The sequence below is a fragment of the Tamandua tetradactyla genome, chromosome 14, assembly GCF_023851605.1.
Source record: "Tamandua tetradactyla isolate mTamTet1 chromosome 14, mTamTet1.pri, whole genome shotgun sequence".
NCBI classification, from domain to species: domain Eukaryota; kingdom Metazoa; phylum Chordata; class Mammalia; order Pilosa; family Myrmecophagidae; genus Tamandua; species Tamandua tetradactyla.
This window is the reverse complement of record NC_135340.1, coordinates 74,823,815-74,848,976: the sequence shown is the minus strand read 5'-3', so window position 1 is coordinate 74,848,976 and position 25,162 is coordinate 74,823,815. Positions and strand designations below refer to the sequence as shown.

The following is a 25,162-nucleotide window of genomic DNA, read 5'->3' as shown; positions in this document are numbered from 1 at the left end:
TGGCATCCTTGCCGAGATATTTAGCATGCATAAAACAGGTTCTGATATTTCTCTTTATGGGTTCATATTGAAGCTAAAACGTACCATAAGCAAGTTAAGTGGCAGGTCTGGTTTGATATGTCTTGTTTAATAAAGTTCTTGCCAGAATTTTACTAAAATATAATGTTTAAAAAATAAATAGTGGCCATTCTATCTAGGAATAATAACTTTGAAATCTACAAAAACCAGAGACATTCAGCAGGGTAAAAAGGCCACATGAACCTAGCTGCTGCAAGTTATGTACCCCTGTATTTCAGTCAGACACGGTAAGCCAAAATAACTGATTGCTTTTAATATTTACTTGAATCAACATATGTTTATCCTTTAAAAATCTTGCCAACAGTTGCAGTTCACCGCACCTACTGAACTTTAAAGAATCACCCCTAATACCAAAATCACATTTTTCAAAAGAAACATTATGGATAATACATTCAGAATCACTGACTACTTTTTCTTTATCTTTTTTTCCTCTGAATGTATAGGTGTTTGAGTCTCTTCTGTTTCTTCTTTTGTACTAGATATGGGCTGTTTAAAAACTATTTCATTATATTCATCATTGTCATTCATTTCATCCACTTCAGATTTTCATGTCTCCAAAAATGTTGACATGTAGACTGGTGTGGGGTTCTGCTACTCACAGTACGCTGGGGAGTGTTAGGAGTTCCTGAAATCTCTTGCTTTTTTCTTCTTTGGGAAAATCTGGCTCTTCGCTGAGTTCTGAAGATCAGTGTTTGAAGCATTTCTTTTTTTCTCTTTCCGTAAAATCAATGAAGGAAAATTATACTTTAATCCTTTTTGAGGTAATTTCCTCTTAAGTAATTTTTGTTTTTAAACAGTTTCTCCATCCACATCTTTTCTGTAAGTGCCTGTTTCTTATTATACCATTTCACTGCTAAATGTGCTGGCTTTCCATATGGAACATCCCAGTCTTTGAAAAGTTCTTCAAATACTTTTTCTGATGGCATAAACTCACACACTTCAAGAGCCTTTCACCAAAAAGATAGTTATTCATTGTTTTGGCAACTACCTGGATAACATCATCAAAGGCACAGCCTTTGCTGTTTCCAGTCTTTTTACTTCTGGACAGTTTGAGTTTCGTAACAGTGCCAAACAGTGAACCCTATGCATGAAGCTTGGGTTCAAAAAGGCCTTCAGGTTTGTAGCCTACACAGATTACTCCAGGAGTAAGTTTTCTTTACTGGGTCACATACCAGTGGACCTGCGCCACCTGCTCCTAGGGGTTCCAGTAACAGGAGCAGCTTGGTTGGGCCAGTAAACTTTGCTATGTTCAAGGTACCACAGCTTTTCATAAACATTTTAATTGCAAGGTACTATTACTCTGAAAGTTATGATCACTCAAATTGCAAACAGCCCACTTAGGAAGTGACAGCATAAGGCCTCCCACTCCTTCCACCCATCAACTCTTTTCAATCCTTACCAGCTACCTGATATACCCTTTCCAACTTATAGTTAACTTCCAAAGATAAACTTTTATAGACGGTTTTCCATGTTCTTCTAGGTAAATTATGCTTCATCATTTCATAATCATACCTCAAAATTATTCTCTGTATGGGGAAAATTCATATGCATACATATATTCATACATTCTACCACTTCCTGTAACCTGTTTTCCAACTTGCTTTATTTCCTCAGTTACCTGGATGCAGCTGTAAGCCAAAACAGCACACAAACAAAAAGCTGAGCAGCCCAAAAGATTATCAGTGATATTCCATTAAAGGATAACATTTCAAATAACTATTACCATTTTAAATTAAGTCAGATTGCTTTCTGTTGCTTGTATATTGAATATGATGTTTTCCTCTATTTTTCATAGTGAAATTAAAAGTCTGACAAAAACATTACAAAAGAAATCTATAGGTAAATTTGAGGATTGATCAAACTACCACTCATAAAAACCTGTTTTTCTAAGACAATACCAAATAATCAAACAAAAGAATTTTGGGCACAATTTATATACTGGGGTTACTTATATCACTTAAAAAATAAGATTACAGAAATTGACAAACTCTCTATAGTTTAATAATATAAATAAAGAGTAATAGGAGTTTCTAACATATTAAGATATTTCATTTTAGCAAATTCTCTTAAAAATTCTGTTATTATTACTCCAACCTACCATCTTCATCAACGGTAAGGTCCACAACTTCTGCTGCATTTTGCCTCAAGGGCTGTATAACAGTAGAAATTCTACTGCGGTTCCGAGGCTCCTGTGGCCGACTTGTATGAGAACTTGAACCTTGGCTCCAATGAGATCTGGAGTGACCAAGAGTTGAACGAGACCTTAAATGACATCAATATTAATTCAGTAAATACAAAAAAGAATAAAAGTTTTAGTCACCCAAGAAATCATAAGCCTCTCTTTCATGAAAGACTTCTCCAAAGAAATAATGGTAATAGATTTAAAAACTATGACTAGACAAAAAAACCAACAAATTATGACTAGCACAATGCCTAACAAACAATAAGTGTTTGTTCAATGAATGAATCACCAAACAACTGATCTAAGACTATAAGAAATGCTATATTAGACCAACCATTAGTGGAAATACAGGATTCTAGCTCAAGAATGGCTGTCCTCTCTTAATTAAATGTTATGCTAATACCTAAAATTATTTACATAGCTAAAGTAATAAAAATAACACCCCACATGCACGTAGTAAAGTCCACATGATCTTGTAGCTTAGCCCAGGCTGGATTTGCAAAATATGGCTCTGGGAGTCCTAAACCAAGTTAAGCTTCTGGTCCTGTCCTAAAATAGATACAAAGAAATAAAAAGGCACCAGAGAGATTTCCAGGGGTCAGAGAGTAGTGTGGTTAGTTTACTAATTTGTAGGCTATATGAAATACTACTTGAGTTGCTTTAAGTTTTCAAAGCATGCAAAAACAAACCATTAACACCTAACACTTTAACCATCTTTCAATTATGTGTCTGGCATTGTATTATTGTAAATTACATAGAGATGCATATTTTATTTAAAAATTTTTTAAAAAATTCACTGTGGGGCAGGCCACAGTGGCTCAGTGGCAGAGTTCTCACCTGCCACGCCAGAGACCCGGGTTCGATTCCCGGTGCCTGCCCAAGGGAAAAAAAAAGAAAGATTCACCGTACTATGGACCAAAGATCTACAGGGATAATATGTAGAATATGCATGTCTAAGGCTCCAAGAGATAAAAAATATGTTTTAGAAAAGTGAGGCTAAAGGGTTTGTAAAGTTTGTTTTTGAACTGGCATAAATGGAATGTAAAACTGCTTATCATCTTATTTCCAGCATGTAAGAGTGAGCCAGATCCATTAATATGCAAGTTCACTGGGGATATGAGCATGAACACTTAGAAAAGAGGTGAGCATTTTAAGTTAAAACTGCACTGAAAATGGCACAGCAATGACAGAGGTCAAAAGCTAAGAAAGGAGTTCAAATTCTAAAATTAAATTCTCAAGAAACAGGAGTATAGAGATTAATTCCCAAGAGATTGTAAAACAGAACAGCACATACCAGCAAGAGTTGTTAGCTTTAGGTATGGGGGTAAGCAAATATCTCAGGATGAAATGTTTTAGATAAGTAGAGAGAGCTCATTTAAAATTCTTGAGTCAAAACATGTCTGATGAGACTGAGTGATATATTATCTCTGGGAAGCTGTTAATAGTGGCAGAAATCCTGAACGTCATCAGCCTTTCCTGAATGAAGATAACCTCTTGCTGGTACCTTAATTTGGACATTTTCATAGCCTTGCCTTAATTTGGACATTCTCACAGCCTTAGAACTGGAAACATGCAATGTAATAATTTCCCCTCTTTAAAAGCCGTTCTGTTTCTGGTATATCACATTCTGGCAGGTTACAAACTAGAACACCTAGGGCGGAGGGTGGGGTGGGAGTGAGGTTACAAATAAAATTTCATCTTGAGAAAGAAAAAAAAATTGTGGCAAAAAATTCCAGGTCCAGTTTGTAGTACCTTCGTGAAAGCTTCATATGATATACCAACTCAAAATATTCTGCTGGATGGAACACTAGCAAAAAACTAAATGTATGAGGACAGATCTAGAGAAGTTTTATAGAACTTTTGTGTCAAATCCTGACACAAAATAATATGAAACACAGGTGTACTCACTCTTAAAGAGGAAGGACCAGAAGCCAGTCAAACAATGATAATGTTAAATGTCAAGGTAACATTAAAGAAAGTAACTATGGCTCATAAGCAGTGTGGGCATATTTCAAGATCACTGTTCCTTAATAGGATAATGCATCTATTTGACATTAAGCATCACATGACAAGAAAGATGTCCAGTAACCACAAGGAAAAATGGAACTTTAATTTCAGCAGTGCTTATAGCTCATAAAAAGTGAGTCAGTACTCTGCTAAACACTATGTAGTCACAAGATAACTAGGGTATACACTTGGAGTACTACTCAAAGATTTTGGGGAAAAACTAGGATTTATTATTAAGTAGATGGTAAGACTGCAAGAATTTTTAAGATAAAATATGAGATGATAAATATTCTGAATGCCAAAAGCCAATCTGAGTTTAGACGTCAGACCTCTGAGAAATCAGCTGCTCTCTACTATACCCTTAAAAAAGAAGTAGAAATCCAGTTGGAAAGACCCTATAAGCAAATGGAAAAGCATGTTTTAAGTACATCTGTAACAGACTTCAGAAATATGGATGCCCTTTTTTCCTAATCAAAAAACAACACACATTAAAATACAATGAACAAATGTATTTCTAAATTTGTCCCAGCACAAAAATTAAGATTTATCCATAGAGGATGGGCCACTATGGATGCCAGGCAAACTTCACGCCTGCCATGCTAGAGATTGGGTTCGATTCCCGGTGCTTGCCCATGCAAAAAAAAAATATCCATAGACTTATTAGTCTGACCATAAAAACATAATGGAACTCTATTGTTCTCATTATCAGTATGCAAAATTTGAAGCACAGGATGCATACAGTATTAGGATCTGATTGAGTTGTGTTGAGGGGGTTGTGTCAAATGATCAAAATGTCAAAATGATTGCGCAAAGGGCGATGTCATTTCCCGTTACTTATCAAAACACTGAAATAAATGAAGATATTTCATTTGTTTATCAGTACAGGGCATAAATGAAATTACTAAGTGCAGGATAAAAAAACTGAAAAATTTGCATTTTATACTAGGCTGTCCTAATAGAATAGCACAACCTTCACTGTATCAATGAGCAAAATCTTAAAACAAATAAAACAAAAAGGACTATTTCAGTATCAATACTTCTTAATAGTTTTCTTTACTATTAACTTTGGTACCAACACCAAATTTACATATTATTCACATCTAAATTTCAAAAGAGTTTATTAATTTTGAGTATCATAAAACAACTCCAATATTCTAAAACACTAAGTAAAAATTACTCTTTCTTTACAACAATGACTTTCTTAATATTCATTAAATATTTGTGGTGTTTTCAAAAAATACTAACCCCAAGATTCTGGTTGGACTGGTCTGGGATAAGCAACAGTGTATGAGGCCTCATTTCAACATCACCAATCTAGAGGTATCTGCATACTCAAAGGAAGGAGGGAGGGAGGGAGAGAGGCGAGGGAAGAAGGGGGGAAGGGAGGGAGGGACCAAGCAAGCAAATAATTGCAATGCAAATACGTTTAAAAATTTATATTTAAAACTTCAAATATACAACAAGGAATTAAAATCTCACCGATAGCTCTCACCAACTGTTACAATCTCCACTTCACTGTCAGTTGAGGTAACATTAATTTCTTCATTGGCAGTGACCTGGGGAGTGGAGGAAGCTTCTATCACCACAACATCTTCATCAATACTTCCTGGAAACAAAAAGAAAAAAGCACTTAAAGGGCATCTGCCTGTCAGCTAATTGGTAGGCAAACATTTTTATTCTGACTTTGAAAACTATGAGAACTATCAATCACATCTGTCAAAAGGGAAGGTTTTTTGAAAACCAAAAGCCTAAACACACATGGTGACAGTGTTTTAATCTGCACTTTGTATGTTTTCTTGTTTCATGAATTTTGCCTGTTCTTTACAAATTTTTATTGGTTTCCCTATGAATTTGTACTATCTTGCATAAAGATAAACACTATAATAATTTAAAGGTATTACATTACATTTAAGATCTTATGTAATTATATATTAACACTTTAATATCTAAGAGAAAGATAGTGAATTTGCTGTCTGATTTTTCCAACATTCTTTTTATTTAGGCTATATGATATTTTCTTAAGAAACACATGGGAACTTTTTAGCTTTATGTTTATGAATTCTGTCATCTTTTCTGCATTTTTTTTTTTTTAAATTATTCTAAGTTTGGAAAAACCATACTTTTTGGAGGATGGGTACAAATTATCTCATGCCATTGATAATCTTGTCCTGCAGCCCATGGCTAACTAGCTATCATCAGACAGCTTACTGAAAAATCATCACTTTTCTAACATTAAATTTTGATAACTCTTTTACATGTTTTTCTATGTTTTGGGGTCCATTTTGAATACATCTACTCTATTCAGCTCCTCTGATAAAGGTTCTCATGTCAGGATAACTGTATTTTTTAACAGTTTTTTTTTTTATAGTTTACATAACTTTAAAATTTTAAATTTACAGTTCACTGATTTTTAGTTAATTAATAGAGTGTAACCATCATAATCCAGTTTTAGAACATTTCTATTACTCACCCATCCGCCAAAGATGCCATGATTCTACATGCTGTATTTCAGGAAATTCTCACTGTCCCCCCATTTTCACTCTCACTGATCTTTTTGTCATTTTCCAGAGTTTTATTTAAATGAAATCACACAATATTCTTTCATTCAACATATTTATTAAGAGATTTATCCATGCTGTTGTATCAATAGTTCATTCCCTTTCATTGCTGAGGAGCATATCATCGTTTGGATGTACCATACTTTGCTTAATCATTCATCTATTGATAAATATCTCAATCTGCTTGTTTCGGGCGATATAAAAATAGCTACTGTGAACATCTGTATATATGTCTTTGTATACAAATGAATTTGTATACTTTATATACATTTACTTTCATTTTTCTTAGGTAAATATTTAGGAATGGAATGCCTGGGTCCAATGTTAAGTTTATGTTTAACTTTTTCAAGGAACTGCCAAACTGTTTTCCTAAGCGGCTATACAATTTTACATTCCCACCAGTAAAATATAAGGGCACCAGTTTCTCCACATCCTTATCACCACTTGTTATTGTCTCTTTATTATAACTGAGTTTCAGTAGGCATATAGTAGTAGCTCACTGTGGGTTTTATTTGCAGTTCCATAATGACACTGAGCATCTGTTAAGGAGTTTATTACCTATTCTGGTGAACGTCTATTCAAATCTTTGGTACATCTTTGATTTTACTGCTGAAGATTTCGGTCTTACTGCTGAATTGTAAGAGTCTTTTACATACTCTAGATACAAGTTTTTAAATCATATACATCTTTGTTAATATTTTCTCCCAGTCTATAGTCTGTCTTTAATTTTCCTAATGGTAACTTTTGAGGCATAAAAGTTTCTAATTTTGATGAAGTTCAATTTATCAATTTCTTTCTTTTATGGAACATGCTTAAGGTAGCATATTAAGAAATCCCAGTCTAATCAAAGGTCACCAGAATTTTCTGTTTTCTTCCAGGGGTTCTATAGTTTTAACTCTTACATTTAGGTCTATGATCCATTTTGAGTTAATTTTCGCATCTGATATAACGAAAAAGATCTAAATCAATCTTTCTACACACAGCTACCTCATTGCCCCAGTACCATTTGTTTAAAAGAATATTATAATTCTCTTAATACCAAGCAGATTCACATCTTTCTAAACATTCTTCAGAATTATAAAATCAAAGGGAAAGAGAATTTTCACTGAGATTTGGATTCAAATTGCATTAAGCAACGTCAGTGAAGCCCTGGCATCTCTATATGTATTTTTCATCCAAGAAAATGTCTTGCCATCTATCAATGTCATCTTTTATAGATCTCTCAAAAAATTGCAAGACTTGGTTTGGATTTTAAATTTAATTCTCTATAATGGTATATAATTTTCCTCATAGAGGACAAATATATTTCTCTTAACATTATTCTTAGACCCATTATTCTCTTTATAGCTCTTGCAAACAAGCTCCCTTTTTCATCATATTTTCTGCTAGCATGTAAGAAAAGTATGTATACTATTGATACTGCATATTTATTTGTACCTAAATCTTTTATTGAACTCATCATAATGTCAACAAATGGTTCAACTTTGTTTTTTACTGAGAATTTATATTGTCTACATTCCTTCAACCAAGGCACCATTCCATGTCAATAGGGAATTTCATCTCTAATACACTCCTACATCATTTAATATTTCCATTACTTCAAAAGTTAGCCAATACTCAAAAAGGTACAAGCTCATAACAAAGATCTGTAAGATACTCTCCACTACTGCAAAGAACATAACAAAACAGACACTGTTAAATAATGGAGGCAATGAAATGTGACCTAATTTGGAGAAATGGCTTTTTTAAAAGGTTTCATAATATTGTATTTATAGTTTAGCATATTTGCAAATTTTTATATTAAAGAGGAAAACTTAAGAGTAAAAATATAAAATTATGAGATGTACAAATTTTTGAAGTAGCTCTTAAACCCTAAAGAAGAAAACAGCAGCAATCAAGTAGCTATTTAAAATAATATTTTAGATTCAATTCTTCCTTCATAACTTTCTCTATAGCTCCCTTCATGACACAATACAGCACAAGGTAAAAGGACAAAGGGAACCTTTAGATATTAATCCTGCTAATGATTTACTTCACACATATGTTCTTTGCTGTTAATTAATTCAAATTATTCAATTTAGAATTAGCTAAAGGTAGGGAAAGTACATATAAAACTAAAAGCATTATATGAATAAATAAAAAGCCATGGGATTTAAAGAAATCTTTATTTTAACCCACCAATCAGACATTATGATTCTAAATGGAGAAAAACCAGATCTATATGTCAACATTATTAGTGATTTCTCTCCATGTATGTATATGTGAAATTTCCTTAAAAATCTGTAAAAAGTAATCTCACATTATCAAACATCTTTTATATAACTAGGCAAAGTAAATGGTAAATATAACATTTTTGGAGCGCCAATGATAAATGATATAAAGCTAGCTTTGCTAATGCATTAAAATTCAAACTATATAATTTCTGTATGAATACACAGATATTGTGTAACTCCTAGAGGTATCTCATTTAGTTATACTTACTCTATTGCTTAAATATATTTTTTAATTTCTTTTCTTAAAAAGCACATTCACAAACAGTCCTAAAACAACCATATCAGGCAAGATTTACACATCAATAATCTGGTGCTTTCACTAGAATGACAATTATTTAAAACAAAATTTGAAAAAAAAAGGAAACTCCTAAAATTATGAAGTTAATCTTAGCACAGCCTTTAAAAAGTCAGGAGAATAGTCACTTATTATGACATTTTTATTTTCATGTTTTATCTTTAGAAATACTAAACGATAAGAAACTTGAATACATCTGGTCCTACCTAGATGGTAGGTGATTTTCTTTTAACTATTTCTATTAAGGTTACTTAAGTTTTTATACATTTTAAAACAACATGAGGAAAATAACATGTAGCACATGGTTCTCAATGGTTTCCCGAGTTTCTTCATAAACTCCTCAGAATGCATTTCAATTCCTGGAAAAAGAGTTCACAGATATCTCTCTGGCAGCAGCAACGAGCAATGCTAGCCACAGTAATCACTGAGTACCTTGATCCTTTCTTGTATTAAGTCTGAGATGATGCTAATATCAAGAATAGCTTCCAATCTGTGAGTATATACTTTGTGCCATGTAAAATATTACTCATTTCTAGTCCTGTTTCACACATTAAGAAAATGAAGCTTAGAGAGTTTAAATGAGTTGTCAAACAGTTAAGAACCGGAATGCAAATCTAATCCCAATGAAAATGCTAGTTGCTATTGAAGGACCTTCCTATTCTACTAGCAGCTGCTTTTGCTACTGTGCTTGTCTCTTTGGTCATAATTAAAGCTACTAAAATTATAGCAGCTCTGATTCTATTTGGGGGCTCTTCTGTTGGTGAAAACATGTCTATACACCAAGATTTGTAAGCAAATATTCACAGCCACATTACTCTAACAATAGCCAAATACCAGAAACAATTCAAATATCCACCAACAACTGTTAATAAACTGCTTTATCCATACAGTGAAATACTACAAAGGAACTGAATAATAAATTTTAAAAGAACTAATTACTAATTTCTGCTACAATATGAATGAACCTCAAAAATATTATGGTATGTGAAAGAAGCCACATGGAAAAGACTACATATTGTGATTTCATTTATATGAAATGTTCAGAAAAGCAAATCTATGGAGACAGCAAGCAGATTAGGGTCATGTGGTACTAAAGATGAGAACAGGGATTGAATGCAAACAGGTAGGAAAGAGATCTTTCAGAATTAACAAATATTTTACAACTGGATTATAGTAATAGTATAACCAAGAAGTTAGGATTTAAGGGATGATAATGATGACTGAATTATTATATTTCTTTTTTACTTTTTGGTATATTAGAGCAGACAGAAGGAAATAGCTGAAATCTGTGAATTGTAATCCAGCTGCTTTGATATGTTAATGATTATATAGTCTTATCTTGTATCCCCGTGATTATAAAGACTTTATGACTGACCTTTACTTGTACTCATTTTATCCAGTTTTTTCAACTTTAGAGTCTTATGATCACTAAAGACAGCCCCTAATGTTTATTAATAAAGGGTCTTGGGTCAGTCCAGAATTATAATTACAAAGTTATCTTGATCATTATCGGCTCATCTGCCCCTTACCTCTGCCTTAGGAGCACCTGCATCCTATCTACCTATTCCAGCACCTAGCACAGTGCTTGTCACATCAAGGGAATCCAACAGATATTAAGAAAACAAAAGCCACCAGAGCAGGAGGCTCTATCTCCCTTTTTCCCATTTGATATTCTTGAGCCAGAAAATTGAATGGCCTCATTAATTGAAGGTTGGGTAGAGTGTCATTTTGTTTGAAGTGACCAACAAATTTGCTTTCAAAAGTATATCATTTTTGCTGCTTTACTGATTTCTTTACCACGTAACTACCATCAATGCAGGATCAGAATGTTTTAGGGCTGTAAGTCTGTGTAGTCCAATAGTTAAGAATGCAGATGCTAGAGTAGGCTGTTTCGGCCTGGGTTTTTTTTTTTTTTTTTTTTTACATGGGCAGGCACCAGGAATCAAACTCGGGTCCTCTGGCATGACAGGCGAGCATTCTTGTCTGCTGAGCCACCGTGGCCCGCCCTCGGCGTGGGTTTTGACTCTGCCATTAGTAGGTGTGTGACCCTGGGCAAGTTCCTTAAGTTTTCTGTGCTCCTGTTTTCTCATTTGTGTAACAGGGGCTTATGAATAGTACCTATCTCATGCTGGTTTGAGAATGAAATATGTTAACATATGAAAAGCATTTAAAATTTGCATAAGTGATAAGAACCTGGAGCTGCTCATCAATATTTGTTGATGAATAAAGCTTTTTTAAGTTCGGAAGAGAGCAACCTCCAGAATAGCTTCTTGACTCTATTTGGTCTCTCTTAGCACTGATGCCCTTATTTTATTACACTTCTTTTCCCTCCTTTAGTCAGGAGGGCATTGTTGATTCCATGGTATCAGGGTCACACTCATCCTCAGGAATCATGTTCCATGTTGTCAGAGAGACCTTCATCCCTGAATATCATGCCCCACATAGAAGGGAGGGTAATAATTTTATTTGCAGGGTTGGACTTAGAGAGAAAGAGGCTGCATATGAACAACAAAAGAGGTTTCCTAGAATCAACTCGTAGGCTTGTTACGTCTTATCTTCTCCCCTTAGAAATAAGGGCAAGCTCAAAGTCAAGGTCATGGCCTATTTTCTTGGGAGAACCCAATGGTTAACAGGGCACCTAGGGTTTCCCAAATGGGAATGTTCAATAGTTTGGGTAGATTTTGAAAAAACTAAACTGACTATGTCTAAGCCTAAAATTACAATAAAGTTACTGGTTTCATAGTTTTTGCAAGGATAAATATAGATGGAAAAGAAAAGGGACTCTTGCAACCAAAGCTATGGGCTGAGCCCCCAGTCTTGGGGTTTGTTCATATGAAACTTAGCCCCACAAAGGATAGATCAAGCCTACTTAAAATTAGGCCTAAGAGTCACCCCCAAGAGAGCCTCTTTTGTTGCTCAGATGTGGCTTCTCTCTCCAGCCAACACAACAAGCAATCTCACCACTCTCCCCCTGTCTATATGGGACATAACTCCCAGGGGTGTGGACAATGTGGGACAGAAATCCTGGAATGAGCTGAGACTCAGCATCAAGGGACTGAGAAAACCCCTAGAATGAGCTGAGACTCAGTATCAAGGGATTGAGAAAATCTTCTCAACCAAAAAGGGCAAGAGTGAAATGAGACAAAATAAAGTGTCAATCAATGGCTGAGAGTTCCCAAATAGAGTCAAGAGGTAATCCTGGAGGTTATTCTTATGCATTAAGTAGATATCACCTTGTTAATCAAGATGTAATGGAGAGGCTGGAGGGAACTGCCTGAAAATGTAGAGCCGTGTTCCAGTAGCCATGTTTCTTGAAGATGATTGCACAATGATACAGCTTTCATAATATGACTGTGTGATTGTGAAAACCTTGTGTCTGATGCTCCTTTTATCTACCTAGTCAACAGATGAGTAGAACATATGGAATAAAAATAAATAATAGGGGGAACAAATGCTAAAATAAATTTAGTTTGAAATGCTAGTGATCAATAAAAGGGAAGGGTAAGGGGTATGGTATGTATATATTTTTTTTTGTTTTCATTTTATTTCTTTTTCTGAATAGATGCAAATGTTCCAAGAAATGATCATGATGATGAATATGCATCTATGTGATGATACTGTGAATTATATAAGTAGAACGGAATGATCAAAAGCTTAGAATGTTTGTGTTTGGTATTTTTTTGCTATTTAAAAAAAATAAAAAAATTTTAAAGAAAAGGGAGTCTTGGAAAATGAAGGGATTCATACAGAATAGAGAGAAATGACCAGTTTCCACAAAAAATAAGCAGGTTCTTCCTTTAATAAGCAGAATACCAGGCAAACACTGGGCATGCTTAGTGTCAGTATTAGAAGCAATGATTCTAGCCTTTTAAAAACCTCTTCCAACCCTCCTTTCCTTATACTTTCACAAGAAATTAACCTTTTCCCTTACTTAATACTAACTCCTCAATACCCACTTCATCAATTTCTTTTAAATTACTATACTCTGTAAAAATAACTCTTTATCTTAGGATGGTTCATACATAGGGAATATATGTTTATTTTAGGGACTGTCTGTATAAACTTATTCTAGTTAAAAATAATATTTATACTACTTGTGCATCAATTAAATTTAACAGATGAATTGCATACCCTACTAAGCACTATCATGATTAGAAGTTGATGTGAACTAATATTAGAATGTTACCTCCCAAATACTTCAATTTACTTTTCAGTTACAAATAAACATGACAAGGTAATAGCAAACAACAAGAATACAGTATTAAAAGAAAAATAATATAAACAGTCTTTTTCATGACTAGGATGTTCTTAACTGCAATTAATGTGAAAGAAATCCATCACAGGGATATCTGAAAAAGTATATGTATAAGTTAAACATACTAAAGCAATATTACAATAAAACAAATAAAACCCTGTGCATCATAAATCAACAACTTAAAAAACATAATCTGGGATGTGTTAAATGACATAAATGGTTTTCCTCAGGAAAAAATCTGAATTTATTTTTGTTACTAAATTTTCATAGAATCAGAGTCATGGTTTACTACCACAGCTGATTATTTATATGGTTTAAAAATAAGTTAACAAGAAAATAAATGTAAAAAAAAAAAGTAATAGAGCCAATAGTCCTTCTAAAAATAAGGAAATCACTAAAACACAGAAGCAAGAAAATAAGCACCAATACAATGCATTATCTTCCATATTTTACTCAATTTAAAAAACATTTTGTTTTACCTGAGGGAACAGCTGAATTGTTTTGGTGGTTTTCACTGGTAGAAACAAACAAATCTTCTCCTTCACTTGATGAGCTGGAAGAAGATTCACTGCTGAGGTCATTCTCACTGGAACTACTAGAACTGGGTAGCAATGCATATTTCCTTCGGGCTAACACCTCTCGTTTCTTTCTCTGCATTAATATCCTCTCTTTTTGTTTCTGTGTCCTCTGTGAGGAATTATTTTTTACAAATCTCTTTCTACATGGAAGTCTCCTTAATGAACTGCTATGAAAACAGGGTCTTTTCATTAACAACCCTGATACAGTTTCAGTCTCAGTCCGAGGCCACTTCTGGGACCGTGCACTATGAGTTCTACTTTTAGCACTCAAAACTGCCTGCGAATGTCTTACAGAGACTTCCTTGTCCTCATCCGAAGTCACAGTATCAGAATCTCCAAAATGCAGACTAGATGAAGGCGAAGAAAGACAGTCACTGAAAGAGGAATCATTATCTTCATCGCTTGGTGTTTCTAGATGTGGCCTCAATCCCAAAATTTCCTGGTTCTCTTTAACACAGTTCTGAGCGTATGAAGGGCCAGCCTGCTGGCTTTTGCGTTTTTTCCTTACAACACTTTTTTCTTGCTCTTGTTCATTACCATTCATGTCCTTCTCTTGTTGAGAATCATCACCAAAGTGAGAGAATTCATTTCCCACTTTGCTATTAATCATCTCAACTTCTGGAGGAAAACTTTTGGCTGCCCCAATGGGCTCTGGATGCAAGAGGATCCCTTTCAGACTCTCCTGTGTCTTTGGCGCATCAGAAGGAACCTCACTCTTCATATCCACTTTTAAAGTATAAAGCTTGTTATATTCAGTCGTCCATTGAGACATGGGAAAATTTAAGGAAGACCTAGAAGACACAATGAGATATCTTAAAATATTTTTAATGTCTTTTATATAGTTTAACTAAGGAGTTCTCAAATTCCACTGAGAATATCTACTGTAAGAGGGCAGAACTGCCTTTTCCCCATAATATGACTGTAACGAAATCATTTTACTGTTCTTACAAAATACTTTTTCTCTGACATTTCTACCCATGCATCCAATCTCTTAGAAATAGTTAGAATTACAGAACATGAGTCTTCTTGAAAATTTCTAATCACAAATTAATCTTACTATGTCTCCTACTACCTTCAGCAATATATTTGGTCAAAATCAGTTTCTTCAAATCCTATTATAATCAAATCAGATTCAAGTACTCAAGTTCAAAATCAATCAATGTTTTTCTCCTTTCATCACATTTTAAAGTAATATTTTTCATATTAAATATTTCTGTACTTCTAGCTGATACTACATTCATAAACTGGCATGAAAAACTTTTCTTTCCCATTGTTCTTTCCTTCATACTATTACACTTATCTTCTAGTGAGAATCTGAATTCTCATGATAAGACAGTAGGCAGAACTACTCCAATTTCAGTTCTAGATATAGGAAGACTAGAGTCAAGCCTACAAGTTGCTGAAGATAATTCATTTAAAAAAGCAGCACAGCTAAACAAAGATAGAATTTAAGTGTATCTAAATCACTGAATCCTTGAGTCACAAGCTGCTGAACATAGGGACTTGAAAATAAAAGCACGTACATCAAGGCATTGCACATGAGAATGGTGATAATGTAAAAGTAATAAATATTATGACTTGAAAAAGAATATATTCATAAGAAAGGTAACGTGAGAAAGATCTTTACAGCTTTTAAACAATGTTGAACATTTTTAAATATAAGTTTTTTGAAGCCTGACATACATGCACATATTCTAGGAATATATACCTTTATGAATTTTCAAAGTGAACACACCGATGTAAATAGCATGTAGAACAAAAAACAAGATAACTAGTATGCTGGTTTGAACCTGTTATGTACCCCAGAAATGCCAAGTTCTTTAATCCTCATTCAGTATTGCTGGGTGGGAGCCTTTTCATTGTTTCCATGGAGATGTGCCTCCACCCACTTAAGGTGGGGTTGCTTACTGGAGCCCTTTAAGAGGGAATCACATTAGAAAAAGCTACAGACCCCATTCTGCCAGAGACCTTGGAAGATGGAGAAGGAAAACGCTCCCCAAGGAAGTTTCATGAAATAAGAAGCCTGGAGAGAAGTAGCAGACTTCACCATGTGCTGTTCCTGCTGGGAGAAACCCTGAACTTCATCGGCCTTATTGAACCAAGGTATCTTTCCCTGGATGCCTTAAGTTGGACATTTTCAAAGCCTTGGAACTGTAAACTTGTAACTTATTAAATTCCCTTTAAAAGCTGTTCCATTTCCGGTATACTGCATTCTAGCAGCTTTCAGACTAGAACGAGTGACTTCCAGTCACTATCATCCTACCAAAGGTTGTAACCACTATCATAATTTCTAACACTATAGACTGCCCTTACCGTATTTTTCTTTTTGCCCTTAATGTACTTTTAAATCACATTCTACAAAGACAGGGGAAAAGATACATATTTAGTAGCATGCTTTTGCTTTTTCCACAAATGACAGCTACATTGCAAGAATATATAATCTCTTGGGTTTCCCATGGTATTTTAGTATATAACTTAATTATCAGAAGAAATTATAATTATTAAAAAACTGAATGGTCTATTTCCATGGAAGACAATATAAATCCCTATTTTCTATCATTCTTATTAATTTACAAGGGCAAGCAGTATTGTATTCAAGACAACCATTAAGGCCTAGCTGGAGTTCAGCAATACCAGTGGGAAAAGTAGAAACACAATGATGGGCATATATATGGGTAAAGCAATGAGCAATTTGCAACAGGCAGTCTGTTGGAAAAGGATCACCATAATTAAATGCAAGTGAATGTAAGTCACAACAAGGCAAGAATAATGTGATTTAAAAGTCAAGTGGCTCAGAAAAACCCTAGAATGAGCTGAGACTTAGCATCAAGGGATTGAGAAAATCTTCTCGACTAAAACGGGTAAGAGTGAAATGAGACAAAGTGTCATCGGCTGAGAGATTCCAAACAGAGTTGAGAGGTTATCCTGGAGGTTATTCTTATGCATTAAGTAGATATCACCTTGTTATTCAAGATGTAATGGAGAGGCTGGAGGGAACTGCCTGAAAACGTAGAGCTGTGTTCTAGTAGCCATGTTTCTTGAGGATGATTGAATAATGATATAGCTTTCACAATGTGACTGTGTGATTGTGAAAACCTTGTGTCTGGTGCTCCTTTTATCTACCTTGTCAACAAATGAGTAGAACATAGGGAATAAAAATAAATAATAGGGGGAACAAATGCTAAAATAAATTTAGTTTGAAATGTTAGTGATCGATGAAAGCAAGGGGTAAGGGGTATGGTAGGTATAATTTTTTTTTTCTTTTCTGTTTTCGTTTTATTTCTTTTTCTATTGTCTTTTTATTTCTTTTTCTGAATTGATGCAAATGTTCTAAGAAATGATGAATATGCAACTAAGTGATGATATTGTGAATTACTGATTATATATGTTAATGTTTTATTTGGTTTGTTAATTTTTTTAAATTAATAAATAAATTTTTAAAAAAATCAAGTGGCTACAATACAGTAGCCATAATAAAAAAGACGGATAATATTAAGTGTTGAAGATGATGTGGAATTTTGGAACTCTCTTACCTTGTTGGTGTGAATGCAAAATGATGCAACCACTTTGGAAAACAGTTTTAAAGTTCCTCAAAAATTTAAACACAGAGTTGCCATATGCTTCAGCAACTTCATCCCTACGTATATACCCAAGAGAAATGAAAACATAGTACATGCAAAATCTTGTACATGAATGGTCATAGTAGCATTATTTATATAATAGTCTAAAAGCTGAAGTAACCCAAATGTTCATCAATTGATGACTGGATAAATTCATACACTGGATTATTATCCTGCAATAAGAAGGAATGAAAGTACTGATATATGCTACAACATAAATGAATCTTGAAACATTATGCTAACTGAAAGAGCCCACTCATAAAAGACCACATATTTTGATTCCATTTATATGAAATGTCCAAAATATACAAATTTTTGAGACACTTAAAGTACATTAGCGGTTACCTACAGCTGGAGATTTGAGTTTGGGAGCATGACAGCTAAAGGATACATGGTTTCTTTTTGTGAGCTGAAAATGTTCTTCAATTGATTATGGTAATGGTTGCAATGTATGAGAGTTCCAATATTCCACATTCTCAATAAGAAGTATTGAATTGTATGTTTTAAATTGATGAACTGTATGGTATATGATTGTATTTCAATAAGGCTGTTGTAAAAGAAAAGTCAAAAGGGAAAGTATTAATAAGATTTCTGGGAACCAGGTAACTATGGACTTATCAGCAGCAGAAGAGATAACAAAAACCCATGTCCTCTAGAAAGATCTGAGGTTCTTCCAGAAGCCCAAGTCTCCCAGGAGTTGTACTGAATTGGATCCCTGAGAAAACAGTCCTTATTTGATGAAGAAAACCCCTCTCTTTTTTTGAACTCTCATCCTTAATCAACCGAGTCACTCTCTGGGTCTTGGTAATTGAGAGCCTTAGAGTCAATGAGCACTTGCTGAACAGACAGATAAATTCTGAAAACACAGACCAATAATTAATTTACAAAGAGGTGATATACAGCATAATTTACTAAACCCAATTTATTTTCTACCAGTTTATGCTCCAAAGCCAAAACAGTGAACTCTTTATGGTTAAATCTGCTCTGATTTTTGGTCAGTAAGCCATGAGGATGAAAGGGCATGAGGGGGAAAAAGTGACATAGTGTGTGGAATTACAAAGATTTAACCACTTCTTTATAAAATGCTAGACCTAAAACTAAAACATGAATTAAGACCAATGGCCAAGGTAGCCTACCGCTGAACAAGGCAATACAGTTGTGAAAATAGACGGTTATTCAGCACTACTGTCAATATAAAGACAAGATCCCTCACTGCCCTGTAAGAGGTCAGATTAACATATGAGATAAATAATTACAGATAATTCACTAAAAGTAAATAATTACAGATAATTCACTAAAAGTTCTAAGAGAGATAAGTATAGATATAACGTTATCAGAAAACGGGAGAATATAAAGGGGTAGTGGCGATAAAAATCACAGAAGACAAGGAACTGCATTTTGAGTCAACAGCTCCAATCGGCCTACCAGCATACATTACCAGGGACAGGATGAGACACTGATCAGCATACCAACATTTTAAAAGCAAAAACAAAACAACCCCGTAGAACTTACCCTCAAAGAATTCATACATTGAGAAGAGAGATAAATACAGATTACAAGCACTAAGGGAATACACTGCAAGGCTACATACTTAACCTAAATAGCAGCAGGGATGGTGAAAGAGCAATACTTTGGTGGGGAATTCATAACTTAAAGGAGAAATAGGAGTCAGGGAAGGGATAAGAGTACAGGTGAGGTACAGATAAAGCAAAAGAGGCAGACCATTCTAAACGTTTAAGTTTATTCTGAAAACAATGGGCACATCTTCAAGAATCTTGAATAAAGGAATAGTTATTATGATCACAGTTGTACTTCAAATGGATTAGCTAGTAGGTAATATAGTGTGAAGAATGGAGTATAGGGGGTTAAAACTAGAGGCAGAAAATTAAGAGACTTGCTAAATAAGGTGAGAAAATATAAGGACAGACATCAGACCTTATGGTATTAGCAACTGATATAGGGATGGCATAAAATTCAGAGATAATAAGATAAAAATCACCAGGATTTTGTTAACCTTTAGATAATAATATCCACTGTTATTTAGATAATAATATCCATCCTAGTCCAAACGAAATCTTCCAGTGTTTTCCCAAAATCCCAAAAACAAAAACCCAAATTCTTTACCAGAGCTTACAAGTTCTTTTATAGTCTCGTGCCCCTGTCTGTATCTCTTATCATGTCACTTATTATTCATTACGCAGCAGACAAATTAGCCTTTTCTCTATTCCTTGAAGTTAACAAGCTTTCTATACCTCACGGCCCCTGTATTTTGTTTTCCATGCTTCAGATGCTTTTCTCAAAGCTTCTGGAAAGTTTACTGAGCTTTTGCTCATTGTTCAAATCTTGGCTTCAAGTCACCTCCTTGGAGAAGACTTCCCTAACTACCCTGTGGTGGCTATAAGAATCTATCTTGTAGATTTCAACTATAGGAAGCTTAACTGACCAAGGGTCCCAGCTACTGGCCTCTGAAATCTATCACCATGTTTGCACCAAGGCCACACTTCTCACCAGTTGCTCCCTGCCAATGACTGAGAGTGGAAAGGATATAAAATAGGTACGTCTCTCAGACATGAAAGACTCCTTTGATGGCTGAATTTGCCTCTAGAACTCCCTGACAGTCTTGCTAAAACTTCTTTAGAATTCACCCAACCTTCTGTTCCTCTCTCCTTCACTTGTGATCAGCCTTGCACAGTGGTCTAGTGCCACCAGCACCACCACCCCAGCCCAACACACATTTTCTCTCATATGCATTTCCCCTAATAAAATCCTTGTCCATTTAATCCCATCTTGGCACCTGCTTCTCAAAGCTGAACACACACACACTCCATTTAAAGAACCATCCCCTCTTTCCTTTCACTCAATATCACAACCTGTTGCTGTTGTTTTTAATAGTAGCTGTCACTAACTGAAATGATGTTATTAGGCTTTTTATCACACAAGTTTCCTCATCAAAATTCAAGTTCCCACATAAGCAGAAATCTTAGCTGTCGCATTCACTGCCTGGTCTCTAGCAACTAAAGCAGTTGCTTGGTATATAGTAGGCATTCAAAGAATGCTTTCTTACTGAATTAACTAATATAAGAATGAGTGGGTAAAAGGAAAGGAGTAAAAGGTGACTGTTATATTCTAGCCTGGGTAATTAAGAATATGTTGATGCCAATATGAAGACAAGAAATGCAGGAGAATATACAGAATTTGAGAAAAAGAAGAGTGACAGGTGTAATTGTATGTGAAATCGCACAGTGTCAAGAAGACAGTGTATTGATGGAAATAAGACACAACCTAGAAACATTTTGGTAATAGACTCCTCTTTACTTAAATTTGTGCTCAAGTCAAATCTACTTACCAGTTGTATTACTTAACTCTAAATCCCATTTTTCTGACCTGAAAATTAGAAAAACAGTAATAACAGAATTAAATAATATTGTCTTAAGGTTTCTTGAGCATTTATTATGGTCCAAGCACAGTTCTAAAAATTCTGTATTTTTAGAATCATTCTAAGTGCTGTATATCATTTACTCTTATCAATAATCCTATGAAGTAGGTACTATTATCCTTCCTTTATAGATTAGGAAACAGATGATATGCCCAAAGAATCACAACAAACAAATTACAGCATAAGAATTCTAATTACGACAGCTTGACTCCAGAATCTGTACTTTGCAAATCACTGAATTACTACTACTTTAAAAAGGGTTGTATGAAGAATAAATGAGATATGCAAAATGCCTAGTACACGGCTTGACACATAAGAAACAATAAATGTAGCTACCATTACTATAACTACTACAGTATATATATATATATATATATATATATATATAACTACTACAGTATATATATATATATATATATATACATACACACACAAGATACTTAATTAGAAAGAGAAGAAAAAAGCTGAACCTGACATAATAAAAACGGGTATATTCTAATATTGTGAGTAATCCCATTTGATGCATGAGAATGGTTGATATGGGAAAATCTATGTTGTATATGTTTGCACAATTTTAAAAGAACAACTAAATAGACAATGATAATTAAATGCAATACATAATCCGAGACCTGATTTAATATTGAAAAAGAAAGGGCCCAAAAGGACGTTATTGGAACATAAGAAAAAAAAAAAAAAGGAATAAAGCTTTACATCAATGTTAAATTTCATGAACTTGATAACTTTTTGAAAGTATCTCAAATTAAAAAGCCAAACAAAGAATCAGGCATATTCTGAGGTTTAGAAAAAATGGCAACTAACAGCAATACAGTATAAGATTGTGAACTTTAGGCATTATACTCTGCTTCCTTTCCTAAAACCTACCAAAACAACAAAAATAAAGAAAAACTCACTATTCAACTACACTAGGAAATGGGCTACACACAGTGAAAAATATCTGCCAATTAAAGTAAAATCAGTACTTATTTGAGAGAGGACACCAAGAGCTGACCTCTATGTGTCACAAATAGGATATTATTTTCTCCAATGTAAATAAACATTTCCTTATAATTCCGAACTAATTATCCTTCTAATAGGATTTAAAATCATGCATGTTTTCATTAGGAATTTAAATTTCAGTTATTAAAAGAATAGACCACTGCAGCATACACCATGCTTATTCATTGCCTAAGTTTTCCAAACTACAATGGAATCACTAAAAAAACATTCAACACAAAAATAAACCCACATATGTATGGCCAACTAGTTTTTGACAAAGGTGTCAAGATCACTCAATGGCGAAAGAATAGTATAATTAACAAATGGTGCTGAGAAAATCAATATCCAAATGCAAAAGAAAGAAAGTAGACCTGTATTTCATTCCATACATATATAAAAACCAACTTGAAATGGATCAAAGGTCTAAAAATATGAGCTAAAAACTATAAAACTCTTAGACAGAAACAGGCAAATACTTTTAGCACCTTGTATTAGGCAATGGATTCTTAACACTTAATATGAAAAGGATAAATAACAAAAGAAAAAAATAGATAAATGGGACATCATCAAAATTTAAAACTTTTAGGTATCAAAAGACATTATCAAGAAACATAAAGGACACCCACAAGGATGGCTATTATTTAAAAGATGGAAAATAACAAGTGTTGGAAAGAAAGCAAAGAAATTGGAAATTTAGTTCCAATTCTAAATTTAGTTTCAAATCTACCAAATACATGCAAAATGGTACAGCTGCTGTAGAAAGCAATATGGTGGTTCCTCAAAAAGTTAAATTGTATGAGGATTGTGGGAAGATGGTGGAGTAGGCCTCTGATCCATTGAGTTAATTTTTATATATTTATGGTTTGATACAGGTCCACTTTCATTCTTTTGCATTCGGATATCGATTTTCTCAGTACCATTTGTTAATTATTTATTCTTTCTCCACTGGGTTGTCTTGACACCTTTGTCACAAACCTGTTCAGTCCTTCCACCAGAACTATTAAATAGGCAGAAAGTGTCTGAAACAAGTATTTTGAAAATCTGGAGGCCAGGAGGGAAGAATAGGAGGAAGAATCTGGTAAATTTCAACAAAGAGCAGTAAGTTTCTCTCCCCATGCAGAAATCCCCACTTTTGCAGTTGCTGTGGGAACAAGCCCCTGGCTAGTTCATTGGTGAAAGGGACATAAAAGTCCTCTTTCCCAGCCAGCCTCTCCAGAACATCAACTAGTTTCATTCCCTTACCCTGTATTATCGACAGCCCTTTCCAACATGAAAAAGTTAGAATGGGCATAACCCAAATAACCCTAAAGACTGGGAGAAAGATCAAGACAAGGGGGATTTATACAGAGAAGGTAGGGTTTAACAAATAAGTATGACTGCTGAATCTTTATACTGATATGTCTTTTAGTCATCACTGTCTTAAAGTAGCTAGAAGTGAAAACCTAAAACTATGCAACTATAACCCATATGAAACTCTGAAATCTGTTCTATAGTTAATTCCTGCAGTGTGATTTGAAATTTATTGCTTTTTTGTATATATGTTATTTTTCACATTAAAAAGAAAAGTCTTCTTCCCCAAGACCAGAGAGGCGGGCCAGTCGATTGCTGATCACTGCTCTGAATCAGTGACTTTAGATGGCTAGGGGCCCAGCTCTAAGAGCAGCCACTGTTCCAACAAGCCATGGACAAAGGCAACAGTGGAAGAAACTTAAAGATACTACTCTTCCTCAGGGCTGCAGTGGACAGTTAGTTGAAGGGCTGCATTTACTGAGCAGGCCAAGAAAGCTCGGCTAGGGGAACTGTGGAAGAATTTCCAGGAGACTTTCCTGATCCCCTCCATAGGGGTTTTGGAGCCAGTCTATATTGTCTTTATGGGTCCCTGGCCTTATTCCAGCTGGGAAACACTGTCTCGGGAAATTCTTTTCCAATGCAACCTGTCTCCCAGAATTGGCCCAATAGATAAGAACCATGAAACAATGAAAAAAGTGTAAGAAACTTTAAGCAACAGTTCCTGATAGGAAGTTGGTTACAAAATCGAGAAAAGACTATTTCAGTGTACAAAAGTGTATAAAAGAGAACAAGGAAACAGGAAATGACAGCTCAACCAAATGAAGAAGAAAATAATCCAGAAAATACCAACAAAGAAGACCAGAATGTAGACATACCAAACGAAGACCTAAAAATTATCTTACAAATGCTTGAGGATTTCCAGGAAGATAGCAGAAAACAGGAGCAAAAGCTCAGCCCTGGTCCATGGAAAAGCTAGAGAAGGGAGAGGAGGGCGACTGAGATGGCGAGTCAACAGTGCAACTGACCTAGGAGAGCCCTACACAGAGAGGCCCCGGTTACAGAGGCTAAGAAGCAGAAAGCTGGAGTTTGGCATGGAGGCGCTGAGCCCACAGGAATGCAAACACAGGGAGACGAGGACTAGAAAACTGTTGCCAACGTATAAAGGCTAAGGGTGCATACCTTCGCACCCAGGCTACAACATACACCGTCGCCCATAGTGCCACACAGCCTCACCCCCCACCCCGCCCCTGAGTTCTGCTTATCAATTTAGGTAACTTCTAGACCCACACATGTGCACAGACTCCCAATCATGTCCTTCCCCTCTGGGAACTTCAGTTTACAGCAGTCCTAGTCCCGAGCACACATACAATGCTAAGTCACGTTTCCCAGCTCTGAGAAAGTGCTGACCTGCGCAGCCAGGTCACATCTGCCCCCATCCATGAAGGCATAGCACGGACCTGCTGCCATAGCTCTATGCATGTGTACAAAGGGTCCCACACCCTAGACCAGTGCACACCAGGGTTATTTCCACCCCAAACTGGTGTACCCACAAAGCTACATCCTCCCTGGCCACTGGGCACCCACATTCACAACC

At 35.0% G+C, this 25,162-nt stretch overlaps 1 protein-coding gene and 1 pseudogene across 17 annotated transcripts in view; both read right to left on the bottom strand.

Annotated features, from left to right (window-relative positions):
- RNF111 (ring finger protein 111) overlaps positions 1-25,162 on the bottom strand; it is a 210,216-nt gene that overhangs the window by 64,575 nt on the left and 120,479 nt on the right. For 15 of the 17 annotated variants that reach the window (XM_077128059.1, XM_077128047.1, XM_077128054.1 and 12 more), the window contains 3 exons: positions 14,128-15,017; positions 5,747-5,873; positions 2,177-2,340 (listed from right to left, as the gene is read on the bottom strand). In XM_077128059.1, coding sequence (XP_076984174.1) covers positions 2,177-2,340; positions 5,747-5,873; positions 14,128-14,998 — 1,162 coding nt within the window. In that variant the 5' untranslated portion in view covers positions 14,999-15,017. Of the gene's footprint in view, positions 1-2,176; positions 2,341-5,746; positions 5,874-14,127; positions 15,018-21,192; positions 21,231-25,162 lie in introns of all 17 variants that reach the window. The other 2 variants (XM_077128057.1, XM_077128050.1) reach the window with 2 other exon arrangements.
- On the bottom strand, positions 317-2,140 carry LOC143656183 (MKI67 FHA domain-interacting nucleolar phosphoprotein pseudogene; annotated as a pseudogene).